This window comes from Topomyia yanbarensis, chromosome 2 (genome assembly GCF_030247195.1).
Source record: "Topomyia yanbarensis strain Yona2022 chromosome 2, ASM3024719v1, whole genome shotgun sequence".
NCBI lineage: Eukaryota > Metazoa > Arthropoda > Insecta > Diptera > Culicidae > Topomyia > Topomyia yanbarensis.
The window spans coordinates 425,215,508-425,240,554 of NC_080671.1; the positions used below are offsets into that span (position 1 = coordinate 425,215,508).

Here is a 25,047-nt window from a genome sequence, read left to right on the forward strand (position 1 = left end):
ATCGAACGCAGAAGAGGACGGATACGTCCGTGCGCTTGCATTCCTGTTCGGCGCGTATTCCGTTAATTCAAACAATAAAACTCGGCTTTTTTGATCTAGTACATAAAGTAGACAACTCCCTTACGAAAGTTTGTTTTTTAAAAAAAGTCAAATATCAAATAAAGTTCTGGTATCCACAACAGGAGTTTTAATTCTCAAGTTATAAAATTAAAATGTCTCTCGATTTTTTCCGCTTTCATTATATGACTATTTAATAAAATGAATAATTACAAAGAAATCACCATTTTATTGCTCTTTTGTGAATACGTTTTCGCCCATCTTCCGGGTAAAACCGCGGGCCCCTAAATACGATCCGGGCCCCGGGGCAATTGCCCCGGCTGACCCCCCCCCTCTCATCGGGCCTGCCTATACAACCTATACCTGTACAGGGAAGAATCGCAACCATTACAAGGTGACGCTACAAATATTCCATTACCAGAAAAAATTAAAGGGTTGTGTACAAGACACGACCACGATGACATTAAAAATGCGACCATTTTTGTGAGTCAGCCATATTATTCGTGGATACATCCTGTAATGCCGACTTATTTAGGACTACACACAAAAGGTAACAAATCGTATCCTCTACGGAATCTACTACACAATTGTTTCGATTATTTCCCAACAAATCGCGCAAAAATCTGTTCTGTACAGAACCGCGCAAATAATTGACGTTGGAAAACAAATCGACAACTTTAGTTGCCAAACAATTGGAAACGATCGAAGCATTTTTCCGTCAATGTCCCTTTTCTGATTCAAATTTTTGTAGGTATTTTCTTGATTCCGTCCAATTGGTCAGATTATTGGTTTTATCGTGCATTTTTCTGATATTGTTATAGAAAATAACTAACCCGGTAAGAGGGAAGTTATTTTCCAAACCACGAAATGGAAATTTCATTTATAATTCTGAGAACGATTTTGTGGTCCTAATAAGGACCGTTTGTTGTGAATATTATATCGCCGTCTCCTTGCAAAAACAATGCGACTTCTGTACACGTCTAGTGATGGAGGCAATTTTGAGAGCGCCTTTGTTTGCTGCTGCAAAAGGGTGAGTATTCCTTCCAGGAACTAACAAAGCGGGTCCACGGCGACAAGCGAACTGATTTCAACGATGATCAAATGCAAACTGAAAACATTTTCCTATAGACAATTCGTTTTACCTATCTCCAGGGTTACCATTATTTTTCAAAGAAAATCTGACAGTTCAAATAAAAATGTCTGGAAAAATCTGTCACTTGACAGCGAGCACAAAGTCATCGAAATTTGGCATACATTTTGGTCTTCATATTAATCGATTTTTGTTTTGGAAAATATGACCCAGATTTCCAAAAATTGTGTGTAACAATCTCTATAATTTATAAATCTGGTAGAATGAGAGGTTTACCTTTCTGCTAAAGGCTTAAAAAACTCTAGCTGTGCCAGATAAATCTGTCATAATGGCGTTCCTTCTGGGGTTTAACGTAGAAAAATGTCTGGCTTGAACAAATGTCTGTTCAGTTAGGAAAAATCTGGAAGATTCCAGATAAATCTGGAACATTGGCAACGCTGCCTATCTCAAATGTGGTTCATCGCCAAAAAGGCGGTGCTAACAAGTAAACCACCAATCAAAGCACGGCTAATTAATGCTTTTACAAAATCATTTCTATCAAAATTTACGGTAATCGTATCCTCTACGGAATCTGCTACACAATTGTTATGATTATTTCCCAAATCACGCAAGAATCTGTTTGTTCCGTACAGTACAGCGGCAATTATTGGCCGTTTGTTTATGAGAATCGTTTAAGTACGTACGTCCGTACACTACTCGTCGACCATCAAGTATCGAATGATAAAAAGGAAATTCAGCACATATATTTATAACTTTTCCTTGTTTGATTGACCTCTTAAATATTCTGTATTGACGGCTCTGCTCGGAATAGCCGCCTCGTGTCAAAAGAAAAACGAATCTCCGCATGCGAGCCTTGACAACGCGAGTCAACACAGTAGTGATTGTTTTTAAAACATTGCTGTTCGTCCATCTACACATTTAGATATTTCATCTATCATTGCCATTAGTAAATTAATGTTTACTCTCATCAATCCAAGCAAGCATGCCTTGAATGGCAAAGTATGCTATTTTGTATGGATGGCGCTAGTGCATATTTTAACTATTTTTGGGTTGCTTGATATGTCTGTTTCGTCTGTGCAAAGAAGTTTCAAAGAAAAATATAATCTTCGATGTATACAGTTCTATCGGATTGTACATGCTACGAACTATTTTCGTCTAGCAGTTTACTGCGTGTGGTCTAACCTCAACATTGCTGGTTGGTTCTTAGTTTTAATTGTGCTTATCATCCCTGCATACCCAACCAGGATACGATTGGCTCATCCAAAGTCCCTCCTACTATGCTACACCAGATGGGTCCGGAACGAGTTTGATTGAATTAAAATCGACCTGCTACTTCTGATCACAGATAGTTCATAGTTCGACTGCATCAACGGATGGGCGCTGTCCACTGATCGTGACGCATCGACCGCGTTCATCGCGCTCTGAATGCAGCTCGCTTTGTTTGACTGCGAATGGTGGTGGTTGTTATTGTTGTTGATAATGTTGGCACCAGGGAGATTCACTTTCAGTCGAGTTTTCTTACGACAAAAGTCAAAACTACACTCGACCAGATCGTTGCTCGTTCTAGTCATCGTTTTCGTTGGCTGGTTCAGTGTGGTATTATTGTTCAGGGGATCGTTCTTCCGCACCCGACTGAAGGCCGCTCTGTACTGGGTGTTCATACCGACGTAGATAATCGGATTGTAGCAGATGCTGGACTTGGCGATCAGTGCAGGCAGCACACCCAGTGCCGGACTGATGACCTCTGCGGGGCCAAACTGTTCGATAAGCGCGAACACAGCGTACGGTGTCCAGGCCGTCATGAAGGCGATCACCATCACTGCCACCATCCAGGTGACACGCTTCTCGGCACGGTTGATGCGGCCGACGCGGGCAGAGTTCTGTGGGAAGATGAAACATAACCATAATGGTAAGCAAGGGATTAACTTGGTTGAAATGCTGGCAACACATACCCGCCGCATAACGATAACAATGTTGGTGTAGCTATAGATAATAACGATCAATGGTACGACTAAACCGAACACGAATAGGAATATGATGTAAGTAGTGGCGTTCGTTGTCTGTGATTCCCAGTTCACGGAGCAGCTGAAACGGAAAGAGCAAAGAAAGCACTTTACACATCGAAAAGTTGTACGGGAAATGGGTTATTGTAAAAGAGATTATAGCTCTGTTTCTAAGCGTTTCAGATCTTGGTAGCAAAAACATAACGGGGTAGCAGTCACCCATTCATTGCTTTGGCATGTACCTAGGGACCATAAATGTCAATCTAATGGACCTATCATATGCGGGAGCGAGATAGACTGGCACTTCGCTACCTCCACAGACTGCAAACTCTTTCGGAAGCGTCGAACCGAGCTAAAGGATTAATTTTTCATGCTGGCCCATCCGAGAACCGATTGCGGATCAGACCGTACCGTGTGAATGGCATGTTTGAACAGTGCACTGCAGTAGAAAGAACAAACATCGGGCGGCTTGCCACCGTATGTCTAGTTTGGTTCTACAAGTTCTACCTTTTTTTTCTCTGTTCGATGTCGCCACAAAGCCTTGTTTAACGGGTTTATCTCATACGCAAACATACCGTACCTACATGTAGAGAGAAGACACACCACCCAAGCTTATAGCCCCCTAGCGAACGAACGATGTATTTAACATGCTACAGGCACATATGCTGTGTGCTGAGGGAGGATAATTAAAATTTAATGGGCACTTACAAACTTTCAGCAAGAAGTCAGAGTTGAAGAATAATTCGGTGGATAAAAGTTGAAATTGATTAACTTTCGATGGGGGCATCTCATTCTACATACATGATTTCCTCACTCGAGTGGCTTATCTGGGAAAGGATAAACGAAAACGGAAGGAGTAAAAGCGCAAGCCATCAACAATGCAGTGCACAGTGGTTCAGAATGCAAAATTAGCAGGAATTTTGAAATTTTACTAAAACCAAACAAGTTAGCCTGATTAAATCTTTAGAGAAGTTTTCGCCCCTTCGTTTTTTTTTTAAAAAACAACAGTTAGGGTGGTTCTAATTTTAGCTCAATTCAAAAATTAACTTTTGAATCATACTAGCTAAAGTCAAACGACCTCCTGAGAAGTTGTAGAACAATCAATTGTGGAAAAGTTTTCTGAAGACATGTAAGCTCTATCTGTCATACAACAAATTTAAAATCGAAGGTTATGGTGTTTCTTAGAAAAAAAAAACAGTTTTATGCAAATAACTTTTGCGGTATTCATTTGAAACAGAAATAGTCTTCACAGAACTTTTAAATTGTTTTAAGGCGAATAATTTGTTTTCGTTAAAAAGTTATGAGCACTTTTTCGCTAAAAATGGGGTCCTTGGGAATAACAATACCACTCATTAGGGCAAACAAAAGATTATTCTTTTTCAGCCATGAATTAAATTTTTAAAGTTTCATAGAATTGATATAACAAATACTATTTTTGAGATATCCAGTACTCATATCTTTGGAATAATAGAAGCTAGAGTTTTGATGCGTTAGAAGAAAATTTTCGTCTTATAACTCTGAATAACATCTGAAGGATATGTTGGAAAAAAATAAAACTGAAAAAGTTTTATTAATAAATTAGTTTTCCATAAATTTGCCCTTTGTAATATGTTTAAATTACTTTTACGGTGGACAATATAAAAAATATAGTTTCATTTTCATAATAAAATATTGCACATCATAATTGTTGCGTTTCGCAACTGACTGGGATGTCATTTCTGCATTTATAACACCGTTTTACAATAAAAGTTTTTATTACAACAGATGTTATAAATTTTCTGTAACAGTATTTAAATTAGTTTACAAGAAATAATATCACATTTAGGCTTACATTTAGTACGTATCCATCTCGGCCAATGCTGATCACAAACTAACAAATATGACAGCGCAAGCCGTTTGATAGTTTCAAGACGGTGAAAAAGAGAGGTGCTCTCATTATGCGTAACAATAATTCTTTTTGTCTTTCTCATATCAAGAAAGACTATGTAATCACTCCAAAAATCGATTTTCCAACCGAGGCCTGGAAGGATGAGTGTCACACCCCATTCGATTCAGTTCGTCGAGATCGCAAAATGTCTCTGTGTGTATTTTTTTTTAGAGAGCAGTAAAAAAAATTTCAGGAAAACCCTGAGTGAGGAAAAATGTGCAAAATCCCCAATGTCTCAGGGAACGGGTTTGGGCTGCCATCACCCGACCCGCTAAAAACCACTGCTCTTGCCCAGAACCTGTTTCCTCCCCGACGTCGGTTCCGACAGCATGAAGTAACAAGTTACTTTACGCTTGTCCGGACATGCCGTAGACTCAGGTGATTCGCATTTCTAATGCCAAAAGACCCTGACTCCTACGGTAGCAGACAAAAGGTTAAGTCGCCGGTGAGCTCTAAGCTTGCATATATGATCCTTCCACGCTTTTCTAAACTTTCTCCCTTCAACTCCTTGCTCTCCCTTGAGTACTATGGCTCTAAATATTGAAAAATATGCTTCACCTTCCAGTCCCTTGCTAATTAAATGCCGTAACAACTGTTGACAAATTGACTCAATAGGTCGTTAACAAAAATGGTTAACAAAAAAATGGTAAAAATAGTCGCACACTCCGGGCAAAGGGGTGACCAAGCATGTCCAAACCAATGCAAGTACTTCCGGAACCATTCGTGCCCGGACACGTCAAATGGAAGTTCACCTTTCCATTCTTCGTATGCACCCAGGCCGATACATTTGGGATGAGTCGGTGGGTCCACCTTCCTTTCTCCGCGTTGTCCCACTCCTGTTGCCATTTAGCCAACGAGTCCGCTCGAACCAGTCTCCTAGCGTTACGTGCATTTCTCCGCTGATAGCATTCCACGTCCTCCGCCAGGGTAATGCAGATGGGGATCATCCCGGCGATAACGCATACTGCCTCCGACGATATTGTTCTGTAGGCACTCGTGACTCGTACGGCCATCAGTCGGAATGTCCTGTTTAGCTTTTCACGGTTCCGCTTGGTTTTCAGCGCAGCACTCCAGGCAGGAACCCCATATCGGAGTATCGATGACGAAACAGTAGATAGCAGACGTCTCGTGCTGCATCTCGGACCGCCGACGTTTGGCATGATTCTCGCTATTGCGTTCGTTGCCTTCGCCGATTTTTCACAGGCGTAATCAACGAGGTTGTTGAAGCTCAACCGGTCGTCGATTATAACTCCCAATTGCTTCAATGCACGTTTCGATGCAATCACGAGCCCTTCGACATCGATCTGCATCCGTTAAACCGATCTGCAGTTGCTGACCAACAACACCTCCGTCTTGTGGTGAGCTATTTGCAGCTTGACCCAGTTCATCCAGCTCTCGATCGCGTCTATTGTCTCCACCGACACCTCCACTTCTTCGAGTGTCTCACCCATCACCGTTAGTGACACGTCGTCCGCGAATCCCACGATTTTCACTTTCCTAGGCAGCTGCAGCGTTAAGACCCCATCGTACATCCCGTTCCAAAGGGCTGGACCGAGAATGGAGCCCTGAGGAACGCCCGCTGTGACACGCAGTGACTTCTGTCCTTCGCTCGTCTCGTACAGCAGCACTCTGCTCTGAAAGTAGCTTTTCAGGATCTGGCATAGATAGTCGGGAACTTATCTCATTCTATGCAGCGCTGCAGCGATGGCTTCCCAGCTGGCACTGTTGAACGCGTTCTTCACATCTATCGTGACCACAGCGCAGTATCGATCTCCTCTTCGCTTCTGTTTAGATGACTTCTCAGTACTCTCGAGCACTATCCGAATTGCATCCACTGTCGATGCTCCTTTGCGGAAACCGAACTGCATCTTGGACAGTCCGCGCTCACCTTCCGTGAATTTCGTCAACCTGTTAAGAATGATCCTTTCCAGGAGTTTTCCGAGTGTATCCAGCAGGCATATGGGCCTGTACGAGGTCGGGTCGCCAGGTGGCTTCCCTGGCTTCGGCAGACCTTCCACATTTCGGGGAAGTTGCCTTCATTTAGGCACTTCTGCATCACTATCCTGAACATGTCCGGATATGCCAGGATCGCAGCATTCAGTACCACGTTTGGTATTCCATCCGGACCAGGGGCTTTCTTTGATTTTAGGCGCTTCGATGCTTCTGCTAGCTCGTCGTTAGTCACTTGCCGATCTGTGCTTGTTCCTTCTTCTTCGCCGTACGGTGTCGGTGGTCATATAGTTGGATCGTGCTTCGGGAAAAGACCCTCGACGATTATCTTCAGCTTGCTCGGACACATTTCGGCTGGCGTCGTCGGACCCTTCATTTTCGCCATCACGACTCGGTATGCGTCACCCCAGGGATTGGCGTCTACTTCTCGGCATAGCTCCTTGTGGCACTCTGACTTGCTAAGTCTGATCTCCCGTTTTAAAGCGGCCCTAGCTTCCCGAAACGCTGCCTTACGCTCTTCTCTATCTGGTTCCGACCTTGCTCTTTGGGCCCGCCTTCTGGCTCTGAGACAAGCAGCGCGTAACGTACTAAGCGTCTCGTTCCACCAGTAAGCTGGACGCCGTTTGTTGCGTGGTTCCAGTTTTCGCGGCATTGTGGCGTCACAAGCCGCCACAATCCTTCTTGTGAGGTCAGCCGCATCCATGTTCTCGGTCCCGCCGTTCGGCCGAAGTGCCTCAACAAAGAGGTCTTTGTTGAAGGCTTTCGTCTTCCACTTTCGTTCGCCGGCCACCCTTCTCTGTACTGCCGTGGGGTTCCGTTGACCGATACGGTAGCGAATCTCCTGGTGGTCACTATGCGTATACGTTTCGCATACTCTCCAATTCATGTTCACCGTCAATGAGGGACTACAGAATGTGACGTCGATGATAGACTCCCTCCCGTCTCTCCGAAATGTGCTAACAGAGCCTTCATTGCACAATCGTACGTCTAGCTTCGCTAGAGCTTCCTGCAGGATACACCCTCTTGTGTTGGTTACTCTACTGCCCCATTCCACAGCCCAGGCGTTGAAGTCACCACCAATGACTACCGGCTTCCGATCGATCAGCTGTCTCTGTGTGTATGTATTTTTTTTTTACAATGGAGAAGACCTTTATGTCCTAGCCCAGTACACATGCTATTGGTAGGGTCCAATCTACCGCACGGGGTGCACTGGGGGCGTGTCGGACTCGAATGGTGACCAGCCATTAATACCGACTAAACTCCATTGGGCTCCGCCATGATTCCTCCCAGGAACTACCTCTCGGTATTACTTCTGGGGGGATGGCTGTACTAAATGTACTCATTCACTCTCACTCACGCGTTCATACATCCTGTATGAGGCTTACTTGGGTGCTCTCTCAATCGCACTTTGATTCACTCTCAAACACTCCCACATGAGGCTGACTTTTGTGCTCACCTTACTCATTCCTTGCTAGGCTTACTTTTGTGCTCGCCCTACCCATACCATGTGAGGCTGACTTGGGTGCTCACCCTATCACCTGATTCACTCTCAATCGTGCCACTCTATTGTACCTTTGTCACTCCCCCTGGCATGCCATGTGGGACATTTTTCTTAGGCCCCACTTCTGACATACCATGCGAGGCTGACTTGTGTGCTCACCTTTTTCATTCCTTGCTAGGCTGACTTTTATGCTAGCCTCTACCAACCTGTGAGGCTGACTTTTATGCTCACCCTTAACATGCAGTGTGAGACTGACTTGGATGCTCACCCTTTCACTCCTCTGCCACGCCATGAGGCATCGATAGCTTAGTTCCAACATACTACGCTACGACCCTCCCGGCATGAGGCAGTCCACTTATACGCCTATACACTCACTCTTCTGTCTTGCTTCGGGGTGGCTGGGTTTACCCCTTACGCGGTTGCCATTCGCTGCGCCAACCTGCCTCGGCATGAACAGACCATTCACTTTCTTTTTTGCGCTTGGCTTTTTTCGCTCCAGCTAACCAATCACTAGTTAGCCGTGTCCGTCGTCTGTTGCTCGGTTCGCCAGATTACCTGTAGCCTACTGGCAATCTGGATGGTAGCAGCCGAGACTGCGTTCCACTTCTCCACCGATTGACACATCCGCTGAATAAGGGTATCAGGGGTTGTGTCCCAGCCACAGACGTCAAGCATTGCTCTTCTTTCGACGTCGAACCGATGACATACGAACAGTATGTGTTCGGCAGGTTCGTCTACACCTGGGCAGTCCGGGCAGACTGGGACCTCCGCGTGCCCGAACCTGTGGAGGTACTGACGGAAACAGCCATGGCCTGACAGGAATTGTGTCAGGTGGAAGTGAACTTCCCCATGGGGTCTTCCCACCCAGCTCGATATGCTAGGTATCAGCCGGTGGGTCCACCTACCTTTCGAGGAGTTGTCCCACTCACGCTGCCATCTGGCGACCGAGGTCACCCTGGTGCGCTCGCGGGCTCCCCTATTTCCACGTAGCTCAAAGCACTCCTCATCTTCCCGAATGACCAGCCCGACTGGCATCATGCTCGCTATCACGCAGGATGCATCGTGTGATACCGTGCGGTAGGCAGATATCACTCTGAGGCACATCACGCGGTAGGTGCTCTCCAGTTTCTGTAGGTAACTGGTTACCCTCAGTGCTCTTGACCATGACGGGCCGCCGTACCTGAGGATAGATACGGCAACGCCTGCCAGTAACCTACGTCTACTGGCGCACACCTTTGAGCTGTTGGACATCATTCTCGATAGTGCCGCAACAGCAGTCGACGCTCTCTTGCACGTATAGTCGACATGGCAGCCGAAGGTCAGCTTGTCCTCTATAATGACTCCGAGAGACTTCAGACTCCGCTGTGAAGGGATCACGACTTCCCCCACATGGATAACTGCATGTCGGTGTTGGCCTCCAGTCCCAGGGCCGCGGTGAAAGCTTCGCTGTCGAAGTGATTGGACTTCCACCCGCGTACCTGACAGGGATCTCCCACACTCGGATGCTGCACACCATAGTTGATCTTAAAACGGATTGCTAAATGATCGCTATGGGTGTAGCCTTCGTCTACCCTCCATTCCATGCCTGGAGCCAGACTCGGGCTGGCAAAGGTCACATCAATCCACGCCTCCACTCCGTTTCTACGGAATGTACTAGCGGAGCCATTATTAGCTAGCACAGTATCGAGTTTCGCAAGCGCTTCCATTAGCGCTTGACCCCTGCTATTTGTACAGCGGCTGCCCCACTCCACTGCCCAAGCGTTAAAGTCTCCCGCTATGACTACCGGTTTTCGGCCCACTAGGTCCGACGAGAGCCTGTCGATCATCTGGTAGAACTGTTCTATTGGCCACCTTGGTGGGGCGTAGCAGCTGCAATAGAACACACCATTGATCTTGGCAATCGCCACACCTTCGGCGGAGGGGTGTATTACCTCTTGAACCGGGAACCGTCCCGTTGTACAGATTGCCACCATTCCAGACCCGTCCGACACCCAATTGCCGTTGCCGGCAGGGATGCTGTACGGGTCTGATAAGAGGGCGACATCTGTCCTCGACTCCGAGACCGACTGCCACAGCAGCTGTTGGGCTGCTGCACAATGGTTAAGATTTAGCTGTGTGACTCTCACGGCTTCTTCTTATTTAACTCGCCGAAGGGACACGAAGGTCCGCCCATAGCATGTTTATGGGCTTGCTTCTTAGCGGTGCAGATAAGGCACTTGTGTGCCTTAGTGCACCCCCGCTCTTTATGTCCCTCCTCGCCGCAGCGACGACATAGTTTGCTCCTATCTATGCCTTTGTATTCGTATGTTTTGTGGCCGGACTCAAGGCACCGATAGCAACTATCCACTGAAGGCGGCTGGGGTATACTAATAGGGAATACCGACCAGCTGATCTTCAGCTTCCCTTTCTCGGTTACCTTTTTGGCATCCGGCTTCAGTAGCCTGAGGTAGGCTACTTGGGTGCCAGAGGGTCCATCTCTCAATCGCACAGAGGCCCGCTCGATTGTGACGTCGCAGTGCTCCTTAACGGCTGCGACGACGTCTTCTGCGGTCGTGAACTCGTCCAAGTGCTTGCACTGGAGAGTTGTTTCCGCACCTAGCGACCTGATTTGGGCGCCCTCACCAAGGACCTCTTGGGCCAAGGCCTTGTATACTGCACTTGATTGTGCGCCTCGCTTCAGCACCAGAAGCATCTCTCCCGTGTTAGTGCGTCTTACGCTACGCACATCCTGCCCAAGGGCTGAGAGGCTTTCGGCCGCCTTCATCGATTTTAGGACATCGGCGTATTTGTCCTTGTCGGTTTTTAACCACAAGGTTTCGCCTCTGTCCTTGGCCTTCTTTGCAGGCCGCGGTACCTCCGGTTTTGGTGCCGGCTTTTTCTTGGTGACCAGCGTCCAGGGGTTTGAGCCCCCCTGCCCCGGTCGTGCCGGGTTGCTGGTACCATCGCTCTCCACAACGAGGTCACTCTCGCCCTCGCTTACCTCGCCCAAACGGCGTTTGACCTTAACGGTTGCACGCCGAGTGGTGTCGGTTTTGGAACCCTCGCCTGGCGACTTCCTAGGGCGCTTCGCGTTCGATGCCGTCTTGCGATTGCCCTTGCCTTTTCCCTTCGAGGGGAACTCGGTCGCCGCTCCGATCGACGTGGCTGCTCCGTAGAAGGTAAAGGCCACTGTCTGTGAACCTCTATCGACCTTCTCTCTTTCCTCCCTATTGGGGGCCACTGTCTGGGTTTCTCTGTCGGGCCTCTCCCGACATTCCACCCTCTTAACATAGGCCTGCTGTTCCTGTCTTGCGACACGAACAGCTTTCCGGAGCTCCATGAGGCTCAACTTCAACTCCTTGGCTATATTCTGCTTTGCGCTAGCGAAATCGATTATTGAATCGAGTTGCTTCGCTACTTTGCGCATCGCAGATAGTGGCCCCTCCGGTGCACTGGTAGGGCTATTTCCTATCGCTGCTGGGGAGTCACTAGTGCTTTCAGATGCAGCACTCATCGCTCCACTACTCTCCCCACGGGGGGGAGACCTCGCCAAACTACCTCTAGCGAAGGGGTTTGGCACCTCCGTTTGTTTAGTATATTTATTTTTGCTCTCCATATCAAATCCCACGAGTCGCGCGAGAAATAAATGTCCGCCACGCCAGAGCTCCGCATTAGCGTGGTAAGGGACGCTTACTGTGGGGGTTGCCCAGGTACCCCACAGGCTCCGTTAACGATCGAGCATCTTTTTCACCCCCTCGATCACTCATCCCTCGGCACGGGTCGCTTCACGCCTTGGAATTGGGGTTATGCCCTACCTTGCTTTACGTGGTGATCTCGGCCCGGATCATCACAACCATCCTCCTTTACCAGGGCTTTGGACCTGTAGCTCTGGTTCTCAATAGTTCCATGTACGTATGTTATTACAGACATGCTACTATTGAGATCCGTCATTCGCTAGCGGAGTCTGTGTGTATGTATGTATGTATGGATGTGTATGTATGTGTGTATCAAATAATTTCACTCAATTTTCTCAGAGATGGCTAAACCGATTTGCACAAACTCAGTTTCAAATGAACGGTATAATGCTCCCATAAGACGCCATTGAATTTTTAGTTGATCGGACTTCCGGTTCCGGAGTTACGGGTTGAAGAGTGTGGCCACACACCAAATTCCTATATAATCTGGTAACCCTATGATGTCCGAATGATGTAATACATATTCAAATGGTTTCAACATTACTAGAATTTGCAGGTCTAGGCCACTAATGACCAATCAAAGTAGCTCTGACCAAATTGGCCACCTATGAAGGTTCTTGATGCCCCTGGAGAACTCACCAAGGTCGTGAGCTAATATCGAACCTATTTCCCAATAGACTCATTACCGACTTTTACAAAACTTGATACAAATTTCAAATGAAAGATATAATACTCTCATTGACTACTATAGAATTTCATTCAGTTCTGACCTTTGGTTCCGCAGTTACAGGTTGGTTATTGCGGTCACAAAAGCATATAAACCGGTACATTCGTAACACCTCATTGGTTAAAAATATATTGAATTGAATATCAAATTACTTCGGTTCGCAGGTTCAGTTGAATGATGGCGAATCAAACACTCTTGAAATGTATTGTTCACTATCGACAATTCCGGAAGTCCTGGGTTCCGGGCATATTCCAGAACTAAAACCACTTCGGTGATGACTGAATCAATTTTTACTAACCTAGTCTCAATTGGAAGGTATAATATGAAGTTGGCTGTTGCACTCCACGTCCACCCCTCACCCTCTTTCTCCTCACCCCCCTCCCACTCGCTCATCCCCTTCTCAAACCAACCTCGCACCTGCATTCATTTCATCCACCCCGTATAACAAAATAAGTTAGGTGGTTCCCGACGCCATGCCACCTCGCATTTCAAAATATGTTTGCATTAAAACTGCATAAAACTTACGCAGATTAGCCAATTAAATACTAAATTTTTGTTTATTTCAAGTATCTCAGCGTCGACAAGTTGCTTATCAGGTTCGTGACAGTCGTGCTCTTATATATGCTTCCCAAGTGTAATAAGAATGTAATACACAATGTTATATTGAACGTAACCAGCTATTAAATTTAAATCAATTTGGATAAATGAGAAAGGTACAATTGCACCGCTAAGTGGATTAAAACAGGTTTTTGTATCTTTCGTTTGTAATTATGAACCATTGTGCACAAACAAAAAAACCTGTTTTAATCCACCTAGCGGTGCAATTGTGCCTTTCTCATTTCTCTAAACTATGGCACGGAGGCTTTTTATGTTCAACATAATTGTGGAAATGTCCATTACATTCTTAGTACACTTTGCACTTATACACAATGGCATGCCAGCCACGAACTTGATGAGCTACTTGTCGACGGTGAAACACTTGAAACAAAAAAATATCATACTCCATTAGCCTAATCAGCATTAGATCAATGTTATCTGCTTGCTAACTCATTTTGTCATGCGGGGGTGGGTATGTGAGGAGGGCGAAAGTCCCATGAACGAACGACTCCCGAGCTTAAATTGGTATGCTTTGTGATATAGTGGTGGTTTAAAGATGATGGGGTTTAAAGGTAGGGGTATGAGGGCTGGATGGGGTGGTGGTCTGAGGGGTGATTTAAGGAGATTTTTAAAGGAGGGGAGTGAACAGTATAGGGGGGGTGTAACCCCTCTCCGTAAACCATCAACTACGCCCCTGTTAAAATCCAGAAACCTTATGCGAGTCGAAAAAAAAATTTGGCCGGGATCAGGTTGACGTTTTTCAGAGTGATTGCATAACCTTTCTATATGAGAAAGGCAAAAATGTGCCAAAATCCAAAAAAGTGAATCGTCGTCAAATTTTTTTCGAGTTTGCATCAAATCTCGACGTTTCATGCACCTTGAACACATTTAGCATCAAAAATAAAAATTCTATTTTTAATTTTTCCTATAGTTTATATGAGAAATTTCTGTGTGGCCGCACTCTGAAACCCGTAATTCCGGAACCAGAATTCCGATCGATCCAAAATTCAATAGCAGCCGATGGGAAGGTTGCACCTTTCATTTGAGACTAAGTTTGGGCAAATCGGTCCAGCCATCTCTGAGAAAAATGAGTGACATTATTTGACACATACACACATACATACACACACACATACACACACATACACACACACACATACACACACATACATACACACACACATCCAGACTTTTTCCGATCTCGACGAACTGAATCGAATGGGATATGACACTTGGCCCTCCGGGCCGGGATTAGGTTGACGTTTTTCAGAGTGATTGCATAACCTTTCTATATGAGAAAGGCAAAAAAATAAATAATAATAATAAAAATATATTTCAATTTGATAAATAAACATTTTCTTAGCCAAAAACGGATTTACCCCACTATTTAGAGGTAGTTTATGTTTTTCATTACGATTCAATTAAAAAAAATATGAAACAAGTTGGACTAAATTCATCTATGCACTTTATAGGACTTTAATCAAAGAATTTAAATCCACTTACATTTTTTATGGAAACACTTTAACACTTTAAGTCAATAATGCACAAAAATCAAATAAAAAGTTGTAAAATCACACTTGTTGTCGTTTGAGCATCTCAATGTAGACTAATAAAATGCTGTCATACCACCATTATGATTATTTTCGATGGTCTACACGACAACATTGATATTAGTTCGAGTAGTGCTTCCGATTTTCGATAAGGGGGGGGGGGGGGGTCGGGTATAACCCAACGGTCGGAATTTCCCCACCTTACCCTAATTTGGATGAAATGAATAAATTTGAAAAAATAGTCAGATTATTAAAATGAAGAAACTGAAAACATATACGAACTGAAAAAAACGAATTTTAATATGCAATGAACTTTCTTTGTTCTTTTCTTTGCGCTCCACAATGCCTTGATACACACCTCGGAAGCTTATGACTGTGAAAAATGCTAAATTCGGCCACTAGCTTCTCGAATGATGACTTATCCAGCTACTTCGTCACGTTTGATTCTACTAACAATTTTTTTACGTTATTAAAACGTCTAGAAGTTTATAATTTGAAATTATATTGGACTCATATTGGCTTCTATGATGTACCGATTTTACTGTACTGGGTCACAAAACTTCAACATACTACAATATATTGTGTAAAACTTCTAAATGCAATCACAAAATATTCTACGTTCTTCACATCATTGTTAAGTTCAGATTTTGAGATTTTAAACCTAAAATAAGTCTTGTTCGATGTCCTACATAGTTTCAAAACACGAATGTTGTAGAATGTTGTAGAAAGGAACACAAATCAAAAGTTTTACAAATTATTAATTTATAATTTATAATACTTGACGTATGTAGTATCATATTTCTACGGATTCGTATAGTTTGTATTAACATTGTCCAAACCCCAATTGAGCAGCTAGCGTTTCAAAATACGAATTTTACAACGTGTGCGGGTTTAGTTCACAACGAATTTTGTATCATTAGAGTGTTATTTTATGTAATACACTTGTAAATATTACACGCAGTATTGCATAGCAATCATTCGATGACTTATAATTTCGTTGAGCCTGAAATTATTGTTATCAGAAGTCTTAAATCATTTGGATGAATTTGAATGAGTTCGAATATTACCCCACATTAAATTCTTTCAAAATTCTTCCATCTACTTGTTTAACAGAATTCTGACAGACAGTCCCTAGAAAAAATTGGAATCGAGACGGTTCAATAAGTTGACCCAGATAAACATAAAATTTGGCATTTTACAAAAAATTGAATGGATTTCGCAATTTTCATCGGATTCAAACTAATAAGTGCTTATTTTCATTGGTTATTAGCAGGCTTTAATTTCCCATAAAAATATAATTTTTAGGATTAATTTACCTTGCCGACAATTTGTTTCTTTAAAAAACTACGAAAAATTAAGAAAAAGTTCAATAAATTCGTAAATGACGTATTCGCACTTAAACAAAATGTTCTAACGATCGAAAGTGCATGCAATTACCTTTAATAATACTTCATATCGATGTACTACAACCGAAGATATTTGGATTTTACTGAACGTACTTTTGGTTTTAAAGGTAAAATTCATTTTTCACTGTAACTCGAAAACTGTTCTTTTGTAAATGTTTAGACCTGATTTTCGGATTCAGTACGCAATTTTACATGGTGTTTGAATATTGAAGTTCAGATTTTAATTTTAATTTTGTAAACTAGTGTTATCAGGAACCTGGAACGTTCAATTTGTGTTGGAATTCAAAGGTATTTATTAAGTATTTTCGTCACATATTCCCGAATTAAAATTTTTGTGGAGAATACGTTAATACGCGCAATTAGAAAACGTAAAGTAAGACAAGGTCACGTGTGTTTTCAATTCAAGCCCCTTAAACAGAGAGCGACAGAGAGAGAATACGAATGGGTAGATATTTCAAAGTTTTCAGTTGCATTGAAGTGAATAGTGTGAAGTGTCTACTCTATGTTGGTGATTATGTTTTTGTTGATAGCATAAAATAGCATAAAAGCCGTGCGTTCAGTTGATTGCAGTGTATTCTCCTTCCAGTCATCCTTATAGCTTGCATATTGTTTCGTTCGGTATTCTCGTTCAGGAAATATGGATAAATGAGTCCTATACAAACTAATACTATGAAAAAGAAATGGCTCAAACAATCATGATAAATATTTAATTGTTGGAAACGCAAGGCCATTGGCCATTGAAAGTGTCTCTGGACATAAAAACTGCTTTTAAAGGATGAACATGCTTGAAATTACATGCTTGAAAGTCTTAATTTCTGAGAATAAATGTTTCTAGTCATATTGGTCATGAAAAGGGTACCTTCGGGTTCATTTGTTGCTACACAGAAATGTGTATGGCAAAAATGTACTCAGATCAATTCTCTGTCCAATGCATAAACTCTGATTGTAATCCTCGCTAATTTAGTTGTACAATAAGCAGAACTCAAACGAAACGTGACGCGCTGTGATATCAGTGTGCAACATAAACAAAGCTTGATTAAGTTGCGCGAGAGAGAGAGAGATCATCATATCAGTGAGCTCAACAATCCATCGTAGAATGAGGGCCGATGATTTAGTCAACAAACGGCATCGAGAATAAAAAGAGACTTTTAACGTACACATACTAAGACACCAGTTATTTTACTTCCTCCATCGAGAGTGGGGTTTTTGGGAGACTTCTTTCCCAGACAGGGTTGCCACTATTTTTCAAAGAATATCTGGCAGATCAATAAAAAATGTCTGGCAAAATCTGTCACTTAACAGCGACCTCAAAGACATTAACATTTATCAATCAGTTTTTGATACATTTTGGAAAATATGCCCCAAATTTCTAATTTTTGTCTGGAAGCTGCAAAAAACTCTTGCTGTGCCAGATAAATCTGGCATAATGGCATCCCTGTTCCCAGATCTAATTCATGGATATTTTTGGGGTTTGATCCGTTATTAATCATAATAATTCATACCAATACAATGAATATGTATTTTCAGTGATATCATCACAAAAACCTGTTTTAATCCACCTAGAGGTGCAATTGTGCCTTTCTCATTTCTCCAAACTATGATTTAATAGCTGGTTCGTACAATATAACATTATGGAAATGTCTTTCATTCTTTTTTTTTTTTTTAATTTCAATTATAGAGGTTTTAACCTTAAGGTCATTCGCCTCTTCGGGTTAGAGAAATCTCTTAGGAAAAATTTCTAACCCTATGTGCGGGGTCGGGACTCGAACCCAGGTGCGCTGCGTACAAGGCAATCGATTTACCAATACGCTACGCCCACTCCCCTCTTTCATTCTTATTACACTTGGTAAGTATATATAAGAGCACCTTTTTGCATTCATCGCGGTATCGGTTTGAATCGGAGTTTTCTATGTGATCGCACTCCACAACCCGTAACTCCGGAGCCAGAAGTCGGATGGAGATGGAATTTAATATCAGTTTCCGGGGACGCAACACCTTTCATTTGAGACTATGATGATCAAATCGGTCTAGCCATTTTCGAGAAACCAATATAATCGTTATTCTGAATTTGGATGCTTCCGGATCCGTCGATGGTGGCCAGTGTGGCCAAAGAGACTTTGAATGACTGTTGGTGACCTAGATCTACAAATTCAGCAGTTCTATACCGTTTATTCAAAACGTAATATCTAACAAATGTAAACAAACTGAGTTTATTATGCCAAATAAAAGCTTAGCATTGACTCGTTATCGTCCACAAATAATAGAGAAAAATGATAACTCTTTATATGTTAATTTAATATTAAGTCAAAATGTCACATATAGTATACCAAAGCTGTGCTAATATTTTGTAGATGTGATGTTTTACGTTGTGATGTTTCTCCAAGTCGACTGTAGTTAGCATGTTTTTCCAATGCCAAACCTCATATCTACACTCTCGGTTGCAATACAGCGCATGAAATATATCACAACTACAAGCCCGTCTCTCTAAACGTCACAGTAAAATATACCATCTACAAACAATGTTGCCAAGACCACATATGTAAAAGAGCATAATAGCAAAAGTGATCGGCAAAATGTAATAAAATAATAGTTATCAATTATCTCCCTATTATCTTCCCGAAAAACATGTAATAGGCTTATACGATCCTGCAATGAGTAAATGCAGAGGTGATAGTAGAATTAATAGCCTTCTGTGTGCTTTAATTGTTAAATAAATTTGATTGCAAGGAAATTTTTGCACGCGATTTTCTCCGTTTGACGTTTCTGTTATATATGATGTAAAGAAAAAAACGCTCTAGAGTTGTGTTTACATTTTGGAAAAAATTTCACCTTTTTACATTCATCGCAGAATTCGTTAGAATCGGGATTTGCTGCGTGATCGTACGTATCACCCTGTAATTCAGGAACCAGAACTCGGATTCACACAAAATTCAACAGCAGCTGATGGACCTTTCATTTAAAATCAAGTTTGTCAAAACCAACAAATTTTGTTTTGTAACCATACTCTTCAACTCGTAATCCGGAACAAGATGTCGGTTGAAAATGAAATTCAATAGCAACGTATGGGAATATTATACCTTTCATTTGAATCTTAGTTTGTAAAAATCGGTTCAGCCATCTCCGAGAAACCGATGTGGACATTTTGTTAACAAATCCGCACATACACACACATACATACATACATACATACATACATACATACATACATACATACATACATACATACATACATACATACATACATACATACATACATACATACATACATACATACATACATACATACATACATACATACATACATACATACATACATACATACATACATACATACATACATACATACATACATACATACATACATACATACATACATACATACATACATACATACATACATACATACATACATACATACATACATACATACATACATACATACATACATACATACATACATACATACATACATACATACATACATACATACATACATACATACATACATACATACATACATACATACATACATACATACATACATACATACATACATACATACATACATACATACATACATACATACATACATACATACATACATACATACATACATACATACATACATACATACATACATACATACATACATACATACATACACACATACATACACACAGATATTTTGCGATCTCGGCGAACTGAGTCGAATGTTATATGAGACTCGACCCTCCGGGCCTCGGTTAGGAAGTCGGTTTTTGGAGCAATTGCATAACCTTTCTATATGAGAAAGGCAAAAGAATAATATTTAATTAGCTTAATCAGCATGAGTTCAATGTTATCTTCATGTGATTATATTGTGAAATGTTGGTGGAATGGGTTTGAAAGTGGAGGGAATGGGGGGTTAGTAGAGTGGGAGTGGAGGATGCGTCAGAAATCCTTCGTCTTATTTCGGTATACGGGGTGGATGAAGGAAATGCGGGCGTGAGGGTGGTCCAAGGGGAGGGGAGTGATGAAGGAGGGAGGTGTAAGGGCAAGGCCTGGGGGGGGGGGGAGGTGCGGCGACGCAATACTCAACTTTTGCCTTCCATTTGAGACTTGGTTTGAGAAAATCGGTTCAGTCATCACCGAAGAACCAATGTGACTTTAATTGTGGAATATGCCCGGAATTCCGGACTTCCGGAATCGTCGATAGTGGACAATATATTCAAAGAATGTTTGATTGTCAATCAGTGATCTAGATCTGCGATTTGAAGTAATTTGGTGACCATTTCAATAGTTTTTAGCCTCTGAGGTATTACGATTGTACCGATTTATATAATAAATTCCAGTGTATCCTTACTAACACCCCTGTAACTCCGGAAGCAAGAGTCAGAACCGAATGAAATTCAGCAGCAGTCATTTGAAATCAAGTTTGTAAAAATCGGTAGAGAATTCGTTGGAGAATGGGTGTGATATTAGCTTAGGAACTTGGCGGGTTCCCCGGGGGCGTCATGACCCGTCATAGGTGGCCAATGTGGTCAAAGCTGCTTTGATTGACCTTTAGTGATCCATACCCGCAAACTAGAGTAATGTTACATCAATTTTAATATGTTTTACATCATTTGACCATCATGGTGGTACCAGTTTATATGGGAATTTGCTGTGTGACCGCACTCTTCAACCCGTAACTCCGGAACCGGAAGTCGGATCAACTAAAAATTCAATAGCAGCTTATGGGAGCGTTATACCTTTCATATGAAACTAAGTTTGCGAAAATCGGTTCAGCCATCTCTGAGAAAATTGTGTGAGTTTAAATGACACACACACATACACACACACATACATACACACACAGACATTTGCCGATCTCGACGAACTGAATCGAATGGTGTATGACACTCGGCCTTTCGGGCCTCGGTTAAAAAGTCGATTTTTACAGTGATTGCATAGCCTTTCTTTATATGAGAAAGGCAAAAATTTTCGTGATAGCATAAAATCTCGACGTTTCATGCATTTTAAAGATGTTTGGCATCAAAAATACGAATTCGATTTCTGAAATTTCATGGGGTCCCTCCTTTGAAAAAAAATTGAGTTCCGGCTTATATGGGAATTTCATATGTGACCGGTCGTTTTAGTCTATATTTCCGGACCCATATAAGCGATCCGTAAGAAATTTTATAGCGTCTGTGGGGATATTATAGCTATCATTTGGGACTAAGTTTGTGAAAATCGGCCCAACCATTTCCGGGAAACTGATGTGAGTTCGTCAATTTTGAAAGATGGCCGCTTTTCCCGGGCACTTCCGGAACCGTCTATGGTGGTCAATGTAGTGAACGAAAGTTTGGTTGGCCGTCGGTGACCTAGAACAGCAAATTGAAGTTGTTTGAGAGACATTTTAGCGAAATTTTTACCTTTTTTGCTTTCATCGGAGTATCGGTTTGAATCACAATTTGCTATGTGATCGCACACCACAACCTGTAACTCCGGAACCGGAAGTCGGATCGGGATGAAATTAAATAGCCATTTACGGGGACGCAATACCTTTCATTTGAGAGCAAGTTTAGTTGAATCGGTCTAGCCATCTCCGAGAAACCGATGTGACTGTTATTCTGAATTTAGATACTTCCGCCGGGGCTTCCGGAACCGATGATGGTGGCCAATGTGGCCAAATAGACTTTGAATGGATGTTAGTGACCTAATACTACAAATCGAAGCAGTTGTGGTCATATTTTGGAAATAATTTCACCTACATTCATTGCAGAATTTATTAAAATCGACATTTTCTGCGTGTTCGTACTCATCACCCTGTAATTCCGGAACCGGAAGTCGGATCCATTAGAAATTCAATAGCAGCCTATGGGAACGTTGCACCTTTCATTTGAGATTAAGTTTGTCAAAATCGGTTCAGCCATCTCTGAGAAAAATGAGTGACATTTTTGGTCACATACGCACACAGACCCACATACACACATACATACATACACACAGACATTTGCCGAACTGAATCGAATGGTATATGTCACTCGGCCCTCCGGGCCTCCGTTAAAAAGTCGGTTTTCAGAGCAATTTTTTTTTTTCTACTTGAACGATTTTTTTTCTACTTCAAAATTAAATTAAATAATTGAATAAATGATTAAAAACGATTTTATAATAATAATTGTTACTAACGTAGTGAAACAACCAGTATTTAAACTGGTTGTTTCACTAGCGTATGTAGAATGTTGTTACAGTGCTGCTGATTGATTTTTATGAAGATTTGACATACGGTGTGGAAAAAAACTGCTTTTTTCGTTTGCGAATTTTACCCTTTCTCTGTGCAACCTTAAAGATATCGAATATGAAAATCGGCTGCAACTGTCTAAACAAATTAGGGACCATTCATAAATTACGTAACGCGTTTAGGGGGGAGGGGGTTCTACAATTTGTGACAAATGGGGAGGGGGAGTAAGCTAGAACGTTACGTAACATGTTTTTACCAAGGAATTTTTTTTAAACAATTTGTTACGTAATAGGGGAGGGGGGATGAATAAATTTGTGACGATTTGTTACATGGGGAGAAGGGGGAGTCAATTTTGGGCAATTTTTGCGTTACGTTATTTATGAAAGGTCCCATAGATAGAAACTGGGTTACTTCTGCGAAAAAAATGTGCGCTTGCAAAAGTTCTAAAAATGTCGTGAAGTTTGAGCACAAACAGTTTTGTCTCTCTAGATACGGCTTTGGGACCACAGTGCATTGCACAGTGGTCGGAAACGCCAAAAACGTGAACTTAATTCACTAGAGGCCAAACCATCGAATATATTCACAGGGAATTGTTCGTTTGAATGTTCCCCACAATCTGATAGCAATTGAAATTAGGCATGGCTTACTATGATCGAACTAAAAAAATTATCTTTTTATACTGATGAGATAGAAAGTTGGTGTCTTCGATAAAGTTTTAGAAATGCTCATGGTGAAGAATTTTGTTGAAGAATGTGAGCTTGTAGGATTAAAGGTTATCGATTTATAAGGCGTTTTCTATGGCAACCACCTCAAATCTAGTTTTTTTTAATATAACTTTCTTCATTGTGAATTCTCGTGCAAACTATGTTCAAGACAAATGTGTAGGCATCAAAACTACATAATTTTGTCAACCAATTATGTAGCTTTGAAACCTACATATTTGTCTTGAACATAGTTTTCACGAGAAGTCACAATGAAAAAAGTTATATTAAAAAAAACTAGATTTAAGGAGGTTGCCATAGAAAACGCCTTATAAATCGATAACCTTTAATCCTACAAGCTCAAGTTCTTCAACAAAATTTTTCACTATTAGCATTTCTAAAACTTTGTCGAAGACACCAACTTTCTGCCTCTTCAGTATAAAAAGTTTGTTTTAGTTCGATCATAGTAAGCCATGCCTAATTTCAATTGTTATCAGATTGTGGGGAACATTCATACGAACAATTCCTCCAAAGACACCCTGTGAATATATTCGATGGTTTGGCCTCTAGTGAATTAAGTTCACATTTTTGGCGTTTCCGACCACTGTGCATTGGCAGCAAAAGCGAAGACCCGTTTTTATCAGCCCCTTGGTATATTTTATGTTGATAAAATAGGGACAATGACAAAACATATTTATTTATTTCTTTTTCTAATAAACAGAAGCTGTTAAAATATTCTTTTCTAGTCCTTAGACATAGCAGCATGATACTCTCGTGGCAAGCAAAAAAAGGGTAAAAAGTTTAGAAAAATCGGGGGAAGATAAAATCGTGTTTTCACTGTACATACTATAAGTCGCTTTAATCTTCGGGAAAACATAGGTTCTCGAATTTATCGTAGCTTTCCATAGGTTAAAGTTGCATCGAATGGGGGAAAAACCTTGCTAAAGTAAATTCAACTAAATTTCAGAGACTGTAACTTGCATCATATGCGTCATGCTTTTTTCGACGTCGCTGGCGCTGGATTTCTGGGAAGCATATTGTTTTAGACCGGCGGAAAATGCTAAATAGCACACATTGCTGGAGGTGATTATTTCTAGTCCCGCCTGACCAATGGTTATCTTGGTGTAGGAAAATTCCAGGAAATCTCCACAATAAAAGCTTTCACTTACAAGTGTACACAAACACGTATATGGCGTGGTAATCTCGCAACTGAAAATTGTAGTAATGATTTTAGCTCAGAACGTTCATATGAATAAGATAAGATGTAATTATTTACTTTATTTAACTGGGTCGATGCGACAAACTGTAGGGTGATGCAAACTAATATCACAGAGAACAGACGTCTACATAAGTACTTTTTTAAATAAAGTTGTTCAACATTCAAAATATATTTGAACATCACTGATGAAGTTATTGTTCAATTGTATTTGACAATGCCGCATGCATAACCCGTGAAATGGATCAAGTTGCTAGTTTCTGGTGATATTTTAAAACGACATGTCAGTTTTGTTCACCACACGTGTTGCAACGTCTGCTTTCTGTGCTAACCGACATCAGCAGCACACAGTAGCAATCGATCTTTAAAGAAACTTTGAAATGTAGGATTCAGCTGTTCCCGCGAGGAAATGCTTTCTCCACGAATTCAATTTGATTGGTTCCGTT

General features: G+C 41.8%; 1 protein-coding gene across 1 annotated transcript in view; it reads right to left on the reverse strand.

Annotated features, from left to right (window-relative positions):
- Positions 1-1,484: 1,484 nt before the first annotated feature.
- LOC131685302 (vertebrate ancient opsin-like) overlaps positions 1,485-25,047 on the reverse strand; it is a 77,516-nt gene continuing 53,953 nt past the window's right edge. The window contains exons 6-7 of the mRNA XM_058968934.1: positions 3,100-3,232; positions 1,485-3,027 (exon numbers count right to left, since the gene is read on the reverse strand). Of these exons, the coding sequence (XP_058824917.1) occupies positions 2,428-3,027; positions 3,100-3,232 (733 nt within the window). The 3' untranslated portion in view covers positions 1,485-2,427. The remainder of the gene's footprint in view (positions 3,028-3,099; positions 3,233-25,047) is intronic.